The 12830-nt window shown below is 34.5% G+C and overlaps 2 protein-coding genes across 2 annotated transcripts; both read right to left on the bottom strand.

The window, feature by feature from the left end:
• Nucleotides 1–3074: 3074 nt before the first annotated feature.
• Nucleotides 3075–6927, bottom strand: LOC141677186 (phosphatidylglycerophosphate phosphatase PTPMT2-like). The gene is made up of 6 exons (XM_074482962.1): nucleotides 6416–6927; nucleotides 5003–5125; nucleotides 4030–4123; nucleotides 3837–3919; nucleotides 3633–3722; nucleotides 3075–3535 (listed from the first exon to the last, which is right to left on the bottom strand). Exons 1-6 carry the CDS (start codon nucleotides 6602–6604, stop codon nucleotides 3275–3277), a joined length of 840 nt encoding a protein of 279 aa, XP_074339063.1. The 5' UTR covers nucleotides 6605–6927; the 3' UTR covers nucleotides 3075–3274.
• A 2104-nt stretch (nucleotides 6928–9031) lies between these two features.
• Nucleotides 9032–11604, bottom strand: LOC141678649 (acid phosphatase 1-like). Its single transcript, XM_074485001.1, has 3 exons — nucleotides 11121–11604; nucleotides 9554–9763; nucleotides 9032–9476 (listed from the first exon to the last, which is right to left on the bottom strand). The coding sequence occupies exons 1-3, from the start codon at nucleotides 11504–11506 to the stop codon at nucleotides 9299–9301; spliced, it is 774 nt and encodes a 257-aa protein (XP_074341102.1). The 5' UTR covers nucleotides 11507–11604; the 3' UTR covers nucleotides 9032–9298.
• Nucleotides 11605–12830: the final 1226 nt, after the last annotated feature.

Consider the following 12830-nt stretch of genomic DNA (forward strand, 5'->3'; position numbering starts at 1 on the left):
AAAATACATATAAAATATTTGGGGGACCAGGTTCAAATTTAATACATTTCAGATGGGCACCAAAAAATATTTCCCTCCTTCACTACCCTTCTCCAAAACACGTATAACTACAAGGAGGGCACCAAATTCATATTTAGTACAATTTTAAGAGGGTGTCAAAATTTTACCCTCCTCCAAAATATATATAAAGTACCCTCCTCCAAAATACAAATGAAATACCCTCTTTCAAATAACTTACTCTCCTTCACTGACCTCCTCCAAAATACATATAAACTACAAGGAGGGAATCAAATTCACACTTAGTACAATTTCAGGATGGCGTCAAAATTTTACCCTCCTTCACTACCCTCTTCCAAAATACATATAAACTTCAAGGAGGGCATCAAATTCACGCTTAGTACAATATCAAGACGGTGTCAAAAAAAATTACCCTCCTTCAATATCCCCCTTAAAAAAAATTACCCTCCTTCACTACCCTCCTCCTAAATACATCTATATTATACTATTATAACCGGAATGGGATATAATTTGGTTCAACGGTTATTCTCTAATGTTAGTTATTAAAGAAAATAAATAAATAGTGTTATATATCCGCTAAACTACTAAATTATTAAACAACTAGATATAGTCTACTTATCCTACTAAACTACGACTACAACATATTCTATTATTAAAAAAATAAATAAATAGTGTTATATATCCGCTAAACTACTAAATTGTTAAAACACTAGACGGAGTCTACTTATTCTACTAAAGTTATCCATTATTTTTATTATAAATTTATAATTATTATATATTTACAAAAATATTTTCAAAATTAGAATATAACGGGATAAATAAAATTTTAAAATATTAACGGGAACCCGTGCATCGCACGAGATTTAAGCTAGTATAAACTACAAGGAGGACACCAAATTCACACTTAGTACAATTTCAATGGGTGTTAAAACATTTTCCCCTCCTTCACTACCTTTTTCCAAAATACATGTAAACTTCAAGGAGGGCACCAAATTTATGTTTAGAACAATTTTAAGAGGACGTTAAATTTTTTTACCTCTTTCACTACCCTTCTCCAAATTACATATAAATGACAAGGAGGGAACCAATTTCACACTCAGTGCAATTTCAAGAGGGCATTAAAATGTTTTACCCTCCTTCAAGTACCATCCTCCAAACACCAAAATACACATAAAAGATTTTACGAGGCACCAAAATTTGTTTACTTCCCTTCTACTCACCACCAAAATTTCAGGAGGCACAAACATATAAACAAAATTTTGAATTTTATTTCTAAGGTCGTCACTAGCGGGCACTACCCGCTAGCACCGCCCAAGGGAAACCTATTTGAACTTGGTCAAATTTTTGGGGGTCACAAAAAATTATCTACTTCCAACAAATACTAAAACAAATTTCATATTTCACATCTAAGGTCATTACTAGCGGGTAGTACCCTCTAGCACCGCTGGGGGAGCACTAATTTGAACTTGGTTAAATATTTGGATGTCACAAAAAAATTATCTATTTCCTACAAAAACTTACACAAATTTCAAATTTTACTTATAAGGCCGTCACTAGTGGGCACTACCCGCTAGCACCCGTCTGAGGGCATCAATTTGAACTTGTTGAAATTTAGGGAGACACCAAATTTCATTTCCTTTCCTCCAAACACATCTCCCACCCTCCAAATACCTAGACAAGTTTCAACTTTTATTTCCAAGGCTATCACTAGTGGTCACAACGTATTAGTAATGCCCGAGGAAAACACAACTTAAAATAAAATTCTCACTAGTAAATATAGAAAAAAAAAATCAGGTTTCATTCCTCAGAAAGATATTACAATGCAATGAGGATTGATGAAGCACATACCGCTCAAGTCCTCATTGGGATACAAATTAAAAAAGGTACAACAAGGGAAAGGTTACAACGCAAGGAAAAATAATTAAAGACACAAATATCAAGTCCCATCAAGGTCATACATTTACTCCTCCAACTGACTAAAGTAAGTTGCAGGAGTGGGGGCAATGATAATACCCTCCTTGAGTTCACCATTTTATCATGCATGTCAAACCATGCCCCAAGTCATCACGTGGCAAATTTATCATATTTACAAAGTTGACTAATAAATGTGAAGTAAGGTAATGATTTACCTCACCAGTGATACCCTACTCTTCCACCATACCATCTTTCGGGTCAAGGATGTTACCCTCCTGCCAGTAGACTCTTATCTCTTGGGCTGAAGTTATTCCATCCTTTAGTACTCACGGACAAGAGAAAGCTTCCCCGGGAGTAGTTAATATGACAAGTCATAAAAACAGACATGTCATGACTGTCACCAAGAAAGAGCAAACATATGGATTAGGAGGTAACAGGAGTTAACACCATATAAATACCTATGTAAGTTACACAAATGCATGGACTCTCGAACTCTTACATGCAGTCTGATTTTCGCATTTACTCTCACATTTACTCGCACCACTTTAGCATTCATTTGGCACAGACATAATAACTCTCAGACAGCAAGTATTTATTTTCCGATTATCGTTTCTTGTTATTCTCAACCATCAGGTATTTACTCTCATGTCGGAGGTGTTTGACGGCCACCACCCCCGGTCGGGCATTGTTTTGCATATTCCCCAATAGCTACACCACATCTCCATCAAAACATTAATGGAAGTGGGTAATTTCGGTAGAGTGGAGTCAGGAGCATTATCAGGGTGATAAGCTTAGCGAAAAGGCGACGAAATGTGACTATATCGAGATGAAAGCCAGTGAATGGTGGGAGAGTCTGGACGGGAAGTGTCACCTGAGGAGAGTGGAATGAGGGTTGTTTGGGAAGGGAAGGACTTGACTCTTAGCTAACCAAAACATGAAGTGGTGGAAGGGTGAATGCCTGAGCCTGCATGTTTGGTTGCTAGTGGAAGAACAAAGCTAAAGAAAAACTTGCCAGAACAAAGCATCTATAAATAATTCAAAAACTACATATATACTTTCTTAGTCAACATTCGCATGGTAGTAGATTAAGCGACGTAGTACCAAATCATTCAGTATAGTCTAAGAGCGAGAGTCAAAAAACATAATCAAAAGCTGATACATATACATAGATCATTGTAGGGCAAGTGTTCCTCAGAATGCACAACTTCTAAATATCTTCCACTCTTTATTTTCCCCATTTTTTCCTCTTTCAACACAAGATAGCCGGAAGCACAGGAAATGCATCACTCTTTTATTTTTATGATGGTTGCACTATACAAGAAAAAAAATTACAAGAGTGGGTTTAGCAAGCGCGGGCCTCTGTGAGTTGCCTGGTGACTGGTGTATAGCCACCAGAAACTTTCAGGGATGCAAAGAGACATGATAGTTTTGCGATCATAGGCCTGCTCCTTGTCACTCTATTGATAATTGCCAGCTCTTTGCCAACGACAATGTCACAAGAGCTATGATAGCCTTCCAAATCTGCTTTTGTAATCAAAACAGCATCCACTGATGGAGACTGGCAGGTAGATGCCAACCGATGCTGCTTGTATTCTTGAACTGCCTGCTTATCAGCAATAGTAATGAGTATGCAGCACAGAAGGCTTATGAAAATTTAGATAATTGAACTTCTAGCATATTGAGGAATTTTTGTTGCTTACTTTCCATTGAGAGGGAGCCAAGAGCACTCTAGGTCTTTTAGAACGTACATATTCCAGCGCAGCAGCAGGAGTCATGTGCTTGTGCTCCACCTGCACATTGCAAAAGCACTAATCTGATCCAAATTTCTCGATTGCCAATGGAACAGTTTCAGACTTCAATTATCTTTAGAATACTACTTGCCCGATGAAAGGAAAAGAGTGTACCAAATAACAAAGGACAATAGTTGTACTTCTTCCCCTTCCAGCTTTGCAGTGAACGTAAGTAGTCTTACCACAAGATGCATTCCCTGCCATCATTCCAAACAGAAAGATGAAGTAAGAACATGCATTATGCAATACCATAATCTCTAAAGGTTAAAACCACAAAATAGAATAACATTAGAGGAAACTGACTTACTATGAATAAAATTTACTGCTCGTGTAATATCCACAAAAGAAGGAGCAAAGAGGTAGTCTCTCGTTGGGATAACAAGGTGTTCAATTCCATGCGCCTAAACAAATTTTTTAAAAAAATGATAAGAATGATGACTCCAAAATACCAAAACAATAGACAAGTAACAATCTGTATATGTCAGTTCAGTAAATAGGCAGCCTCTCTTTGTAATTACAAAATCCGTGAGCTTAGAAAAGGGTTCATAAAAAAATTATGACAAGGAGTTGGACTTAAGAATTTAAAATACAAGAAAATGACAAGATGGGTAAGATCTACAAAAAAAGTACATCTATAACTTTTCTGAACAAATATTTCGTTTCAAGGTAAATGCCGCTAAGAAATAAGAGGAAATATAGAATAGCAGATTACTGGATTACTTTTACAATCTTTATCATAATCAAAGCTTACTGTTAATGAAACATATTTAGCAAGCAAGTAAAAAAGAAGGAAAGTTGAGCAATTGTCTACATAAACATGCTACCAATTTCGCTACCTAATGCACAACAGATTCTACAACTGATGGCCCTTGTTGTGGCACGGAAAAAAAATACTAAAGATAAGCAATACCCTACTGATCCTGCACACTATGTAATCCCAAAATTTTAACTAGATTAACTCCACATGAGAACTTTGCCTGTAAAGAGCATGGTGAGTGTTAAAAGAGACTAGACACACTAGCTTTCTGGTATTAAAAACCTGTAGTTCACTTTCAAACAAATAGACCTGCTGAATCATAACATTGACCCTGTATAAAAAAAAACTTTCTTAAATAGAATGACAATTTTATCACTAGTTCTCAACTTTACAATTTATACACGAGTGAACCAATAAGCCTGCAAAAATTCTAATCTATTTAACCTTGGTTCAATTTCTATCATTTCTAAACCCTAAGAAATGATTAATGTGAAAAATAATAAGGTGTGCAGATATAACTTACATAATACAATGAGGTCGGAACCAAAGTTTCATAAGGCTCATTGAGGGTAATGACGCCACCAACACCAAGCTGCCTTAATCTGGGAACATCCTTAGGAAATGGAACAGCACCAAGAAGAAGGAACTGAGAAGATAACCAATGCAACAAATTAGTAGATATAACAGTAAAAGATTCTTGTAAAATTCGTTTCTAGTAATTATGATCAATAAGGAAATGAAAACATATAAAACAGTTCAATTGTGTTCGAATACAAATATAAGTGTATGCCCTTAAATTTGCAGCTCCAACTTCTCCAATTAAATTAGATATATCAAAGTAAGACTGATGAACTTGCACAATTCTATAATTCTACATAATACTCCTAGCATTTTTCAGGTGGCTGATAGCCACTGACAATCCAATACGCAACAAAGGAACCAGATTCTTTATACCGTTTTTCCTACACACCATTGTTGTCAAAGCCACATACTCATAAAAACCCAAAAGACGTCTAGCAAGTCCAAGTCGCGAAGCGCAATTAAACATATACACAACAACAAAAATAATTGCTGTTTCAAGCAGTAAACAAAATAACAGTAAGTGACGTAGCCTGAACATATTAGAAAGATATCATTAGACATCAATCAGCCAAGTTCGACAACACCCTTACTTCTCTTCCTCCTCGGGAACATCAACTACTAAACTTGAAGAAGAAACCTGTCGGATTAGGTATGAACTCAAAGAGGGAGAGACGAAAGTTGTATTTAAATCCGATTTTCACTCAAGCTTCACTGCCAAATTAAAAACCTCTCAAAACTATTTCCCTACTTGACTTCACACCTACTCACAAAGTGCAAGTAATCGTGATTACAATTATGCACAATTATGCACGCAAAAAAAATTATTGTATCCGTATCCAGCTCTACACTCATTCAACCAACTCGCATAGTACACAAATCGCAATCCACCAAAAACACGTGAAATACATAACATAACAAATCAATTACAAGTTATCTCACTTATCAATTCATAGAATAACATGAATATCATTTCATAAACAAACTAATTACCTATCACAATCTCTGTTATAGAAATCAGCCGATTTTTCAAAAATCGCCGATAAATCGCTTAAAAATATTTATCCGATTTGACCGATTTCCGATAAATCGCCGATTAATTATCTGATTTTTTAAAAATCGTCCGATAAATTGTAAATCGGTATCTCAACCGAATAGTTCCGATTTCCGAAATCTGTAACACTGATCACGATGATCAATTACAACTTTATCACAATTATCAATTCATAGAATAACACGTATATCATATCGTAAACATACTAACTACCTAACACGATGATCAATTACAATTTCTCAAATATCAATTGATAAAATAACGCGATTACGATATCGTAAACAGACTAATTACAAAGAAGACCTGATCGATCTCGTCCCACCACCTGAACTCAGCCTGAATCTTGTTCCTAAAAACATTATACAACAAAGTCGGATAAAACAAGATCCGAGCCCCCGCTCCAACTAACACTCGTTTCGCATCAACAGCGACAATCTGTTTCTGATTATTATCCGTACAATCAATATCATCGACGTAATCTTCGATCTTCATGTCACCGATCTCAACCAAATCTCAAACAACACAAACGCACCGATCAAAAAGTCTAGTAACACTGAACTAATTTTAGAATCAATTACAAAGAAAACAGAGTGAATTAAGCATAGAGAGAATTAAAATCGATGATGATTTAACAGATTCTGAAGAATATGCCATAGAGAGAGAGAGAAGGGGGAGAGAGAGAGAGAGAGAGATGAGTGAGGGGGAGAGATTGAGAGAGATGAGGGGAAAGAGAGAGAGAGAGAGAGAGAGAGAGAGAGAGAGAGAGAGATGAGGGGGGAAGAGAGAGAGGAAGGATAATAATAAGGGCTTGTGGTTGGAGATTATTACGATTATGACATCGAAGAAATGGAGTCGGTATTGTAATGTATAGGGAATTTATGATGTTTATCTTCAACATAAATGCTGACGTGGCGAGCAAAATGGTGTCAAATAAGTGATTATCATGTCCACAAAAATAAATAAAATGGATTTAGGGGTAATTTAAGAGAAAATTGGTTTTTATGTGATATTGGATTATCACAAATAAATTTGTTATCCGAATGTATTTTTTATTCTAAATTAAGATATTTTATCAATAATTCCGATTATTATTAGTTAAATATACGGTTAAACATTTTTTTTAAAATTAATTAATTGTGTGATTAAATGTTAGAACATATTTCATATATATATATATATATATATATAAATAGGGTAGCACTCTATGAAGTACCCTCTTATATAGAGAATCGTGGAGAATCATTATTTAAAAATATAAAATATATAATTTATTTTATTTTTCATCATATATAGTTATAAATTTTAATTATCAAGTTATAAATCGAAGTTATACAAATTTTTATTTAAAAAATCATTGAAATTATTAAAAAAGGTTAAATTGGTTCTATAGCAGAATCACAGTAAAATCACACTTATTAAAAATTATTTCACTGTAGAATCAAATTTAAAATCAAGTAATTTTATTAAATTTTAATTGTTAAATTTTTTATTATATTTTTTATTCTAGATTAGCATCGAATTTTATATTTTTTAAAATGAAATTTTACAATTTGTGATGAGATTCAATAATAAAAACAATGATTTTCCACGGAGTAAAGACATATATATATATATATTGTGTAGTGTGTGCCTTGGCACATTGCACTGAAATTTATAATTTTGGTGTATTTTAATTGGTTTGGTTGTTGTGAATACATGGGTTCACCATTATCAAGATGTGTAAGTTAATTAAAATAAGGTAAATTTATAAAATTTTGTGCTTAGCACATGCCACCCACATAAAAATCAATATTTTATGAAAAATCAATATTTTATGAGTAATGTTAGGTGTACAAAAAATTGTGTATATAATTGTGTACACAAAATTTGTAGAGAATGAAAATTGATGTAAGATATTTTAATTGAATTTGTTGGGCTCATTCTAATTAAAAACAAGCACATATCATTATGTATAAAATTTTGTATATAATTATGTGCACCCAGCATTTTTCATATTTTATAGCAAAAATAGACAACTTTTCAAAGCCAAAACATTCAAAAAGACTTTACCTAATGAATGTTAAGCTAAAGCCATCGACGGATGGCAATCGGGTCAGATATATTGCAGAATCCATATTCAAACCCGAAAATGTTATCCATATCCAAACCTGAAAAATACTCGAAAATGAATACCCAAATCCGATCCATCGGATTTTGGATCGAATTCGGGTATACCCGAAACCCGAAATTTTTTGAATTGGATATTCATACCCGAAATCCGAACCCAAACCTGAAATCTGAAAATTTGTATAATTATTGATATTGCAAGTGCTTGTGATCGAACTCGTGACCTGTAGAGAAAGAGTTTTAACGTGTCATCCTCAACCACTACATCACATCATTAATTGTATTATTATATGTATAGCTAATATTTAAAAAATAAAATCAATTTATATCCAGTTTTTTAGATTTATTACTAAAAGATGTTTTGTTAACCTTATAAACCTTATCACCCGTTTAAATGATTGAATAATTATATTTAATTAAACTTTATAATTAGTTAATTTTAACATAAATATAAAAATATATGTTCTAAAAATTATATAATAATATGTATAATGTATATTATTAATATATATATATATTATAATATAATAATGTGTAATATATAGAATTCTAATATTATATATATATAATTAATATATATAATAATTCGGGGTTTTTTCGGATTTCGGGTTCGGATCGGGTTCGGATAGAATTTTGGATTTCGGATCGGGTTTCGGATCCGTACCTAATATCCAAATCCAAATTCAAAAAAAATCGGGTTTAAAAATTAAATCCATATCCAAATCCAAATCCAAAAAATTGGGTTTGGTAAATTCAAAATTTCGGATTTCGGATCGGGTATCCGTTTGATCAGGTTATTTTGCCATCTCTACATAATCATAATTGGCCTTTGATATATCAAATACAAGATTAAGAAGTCACCATACTACATATACCCTCAAAGCTCCTAGGAAATTAAACATCAATGATTAATGTTACAACTTACAACTCAGTACTGGACTTGCTGGACTTGACACCAATAAGTACGGGACTTGACACCAATGTAACAACAAATGTACACAAAATACTCTTCAAGAACATCTATAGTTTCTTACAGAACATTCTCTGAGATTGACTAGTTCTTTTTTATCCTAACTTTTGTCACGGAATGTAGTACATTGGATTTGGAAGTTTGAATGATCGTATACCCATCGCGTACCCCCTGAGGTCGCTCCACTGATCTCCAGAACATCCGTGAATGGTGTAACCTTCATTTTCGATTTCCTTTCTCTTTTCGGATTTGTAAGTGGTTGCTGGTTTTCCTTTATCGGAAGGTCCCCTGGTCCATCCAAAAAGAACCATCAATATATTGTTAATTATTACCGAATAGTAATTATCAAGTAGTAGATCATTTACCTCAAAAGCAGCTTGTTCCAGTGGCTAAATCCAGCATCCAGCAAATTTTTGATAGTGGCGTTTCTTTGAAATTCTTCCCGACCTGTTAACAAGATCAAAGTAACTCCCATCTGGTTGAGCTCCTTGTACAATCTCAGACTTGCTGGTAGGGCAGGTGCCTCAGCCAAGCCCACCCAGTGATTGAAAGACTTCTCGTTGAACGATTGTGAGCTGTTTCAGCATACAAAATCCTTCATCAACTATGAGAGCATGCTAATAGCACACATATAGTATATGGTGCAAAAAGTAAACGCAGTCCATTGTTAAAGCCTCAATAAGATGATCTGTCGCGATTTTAATTTCTTTTACGACTACAAGTAAAGAAACAATGGTTACATTAAGTATAATATTCCCAGCACCAAACTGGCATGATGGTTTTATTACAAAGATGTGCAGTGTCCATCTAGGATCCCCTAGCTAGTTTGAAACATATGATTTGGGCTCTGCAAATTGCAATGGCTTCCAAGTGCAACTCCCATAATCATATTTGTATGTCAGTATTTTTACAATTCAACCATATATTCCCCTCCTTTAAATTACGAAGAGCTTGAATGTTTCAAGCCTCCAAATCTAAGAAGCAGGGACACTTGGGTCGTATGCCGAGTCCCCGTATCAGATTCTTAGATCCCCGTATTGGACACACGGATTATTCCACGATACTAACCTGAACTTTTATCTTCAGAAATTGTAGTCAAAATCTATTTTAGTAAAGCTACAATCACAAAATTAAGTATTCATGTCTATTAGTACTACAAAAGTAATGATTAACGTATCCATTTTTGCATGAACTAAAACCTTTAATTGAATTTTTGTGTTTTAGATTCAATAAATGATGCATTTGATTCATTTTTCATGCAAGTTTTGGTTTTGTTAGTAGGTTTTATTATGTTTAACATAAAATATATAAGAATTTTTGTGTTTGTTTTTCAGCATCCCCATATTATTGTATTTGTTGAATTCTCGTATCCCCGCACTACGCACTCGCACTCCCGCACCCGTGTCCTTGCTTCCTAGCTCCAAATGGAGGCATGAGTTTGTGACAATTGAATGACTGCAATTAAACTGGAGCTCACTAGACAAAACTCGGTTTTCATTCCAAGATACGCGTCTCATTTACATGTCCTATCATCATAGCTCATAAAAACTTGACAATCCTTGGCTTTCTCGTAGATGAGAATGAAACTCTAGAATGAAATAAGGAAAATGCTAGAAGTCTCAGAACATTATCAAATGACCTAATGTCAAATTCACTGATGCCTAAAAAATCTTTTTAATTTAGATCCTAAATAAACATTATAATCATGCATTGACAATCCTAATCAGAAAAAAAAACAGCCAAAAAAAAATTCAATGACAAACAACAATGAACAATCATTATCAGAAGTTGATCAGTATTGCCAGCAGCAAGTGAGATATATAATGCAGGCGTTAACTATAGAAGTTGTTTCCTTAAAGACCCGAATTTTGACTAGAATCTTGAAATTTTTCGAAAAAAGTCATCTACAAAAAAGAATCGAAAAAGACTTACCCAAATCCATGAGTAGCATAATAAGGCACATTGGACAACAAAGTCTCATCAATATCAAAAACCCATGCATCCTTCCCATCACCAATCATAGTTACATTCTTGACAAAATCCAACGAGTTCTCGGCAACGATCTCCAAATCCGACCGATATCGTTCCCCTGTAATATAATCCTTCACAAAATCTATGCACCTTGTTGGAATGTTTCTCCATTCTCCAGCATCATTTGTTTCCACGCTATATCTCCAGCTTTCGCAGTAGTACCCCGAGCCTTTGTCGTCTGCATTGGCTCGGTGTGCTACGGGGTGCATTTGAATAATTGATTCAGAAAATGTCTTAGACAAAAAGGCGAAGAAGAGAAGAACGATAATGTTGCGGCTGGATGCCATGCCTGAAAACCGAGAAAGCACACGTGCTTTCTCGGTTTATGGTTGAGAAGATCACCAACAAATAAACGAACTTTTGAATTTGGGTTGGAGTGCAATGTTTTTTGCTATGTAAAACTGTTGCATTGCAATTGAATGAAAATTATTTATATGAAATTAGTTTTACTAATTTAGTACCATTTTCTATTTATAGTTGACAAATGGAAGAATTTTTGGAGCTGAATATAGTTAAAGTTTTGTGGTTCCTGGAGTATTCAACATTTGGTTAATGAACACACTGCTCTCAATAATTTGACATCGAACCCCAAATTTTCAGTTTCTCGAACTACATAAAATAAAAAAACGAAAGACCTCTCTAGCGCGAAATGCATGTATCAAGACTTATGTCTTTCAGGACTTTAATCTATGAGTGATCCAGTTTCTCTGAGTTTTATTTTATTAAACTGATTTTAGGATTTATCGATGTGGCTAGAGGCGTGTTCTCGTGCTAGGGAGCCTGTGTTGGGCTTTGATTGCTGGAAACATATCGCGTTTTTCCTGATTCTGAATTTTGGTTAGAATCTATGATTTCATTTGTGGTGAGGTTGATTACAGGTCTGCTACAGCTAATTTTAGATTTGTTGAACGCATGCTTGTCGTTTTTGGTATGGATTTTGGGAGGTTTAAATCGTGTTTTCTTCTTAGGATCTATGCTTTCATTTGTGGCGAGGTTGGTTATGGCTCTGCTACAGCTAATTTTAGATTTGTTTTACACATGCTTGTCGATTTTTCTCAGGGTTTTGAGAACTTTAAATCGTGTTTTCTTGTTGCTATCGTTGTGGGCTGCAAGTTTTCGTTGGTTTACTAGATTTGGAGCGGATTTTACTGATCATTTTGATGATTTATTGTTTGTTGCTAGCATAATCTCTGCATTTTCTTTTTTAACTTGTTTTAAGTTTCATTTGTTCGATTTTTTGTTGCTGCTGTGGGCGGTTATAGCAGTCTTTTGTTGTTTTTACTCGTTGCCAAGTGTATGGTCGATTCTCTCTCGATCAAGACCAAGTCTGTGGTCGATTCTGTCTCGTTCAGGTTGGTTATTGCGATGCATCTTTTAATGAGGACCATCTGGATAGTTTTGGAGGAATTGGGAAGGTGTGATTAAAGGTTTGTGTTGCGCCAGTGAGGCATTGTCAGTGATTAAAGGTTGATTCTGCAATGAGTTTGTAAATCCGGGGAATAAGCCTAACCTTTTACGCTGTGTTCCAGAAACTTTTTTTGGAGAGAAAAGAAAAGAAATGTAAAGTATACATTTCTTCAGCTTGTTCCCGAACAACTTTTATGAAAGAAA

Source organism: Apium graveolens, chromosome 8, assembly GCF_009905375.1.
Source record: "Apium graveolens cultivar Ventura chromosome 8, ASM990537v1, whole genome shotgun sequence".
In the NCBI taxonomy this organism is placed as follows: domain Eukaryota; kingdom Viridiplantae; phylum Streptophyta; class Magnoliopsida; order Apiales; family Apiaceae; genus Apium; species Apium graveolens.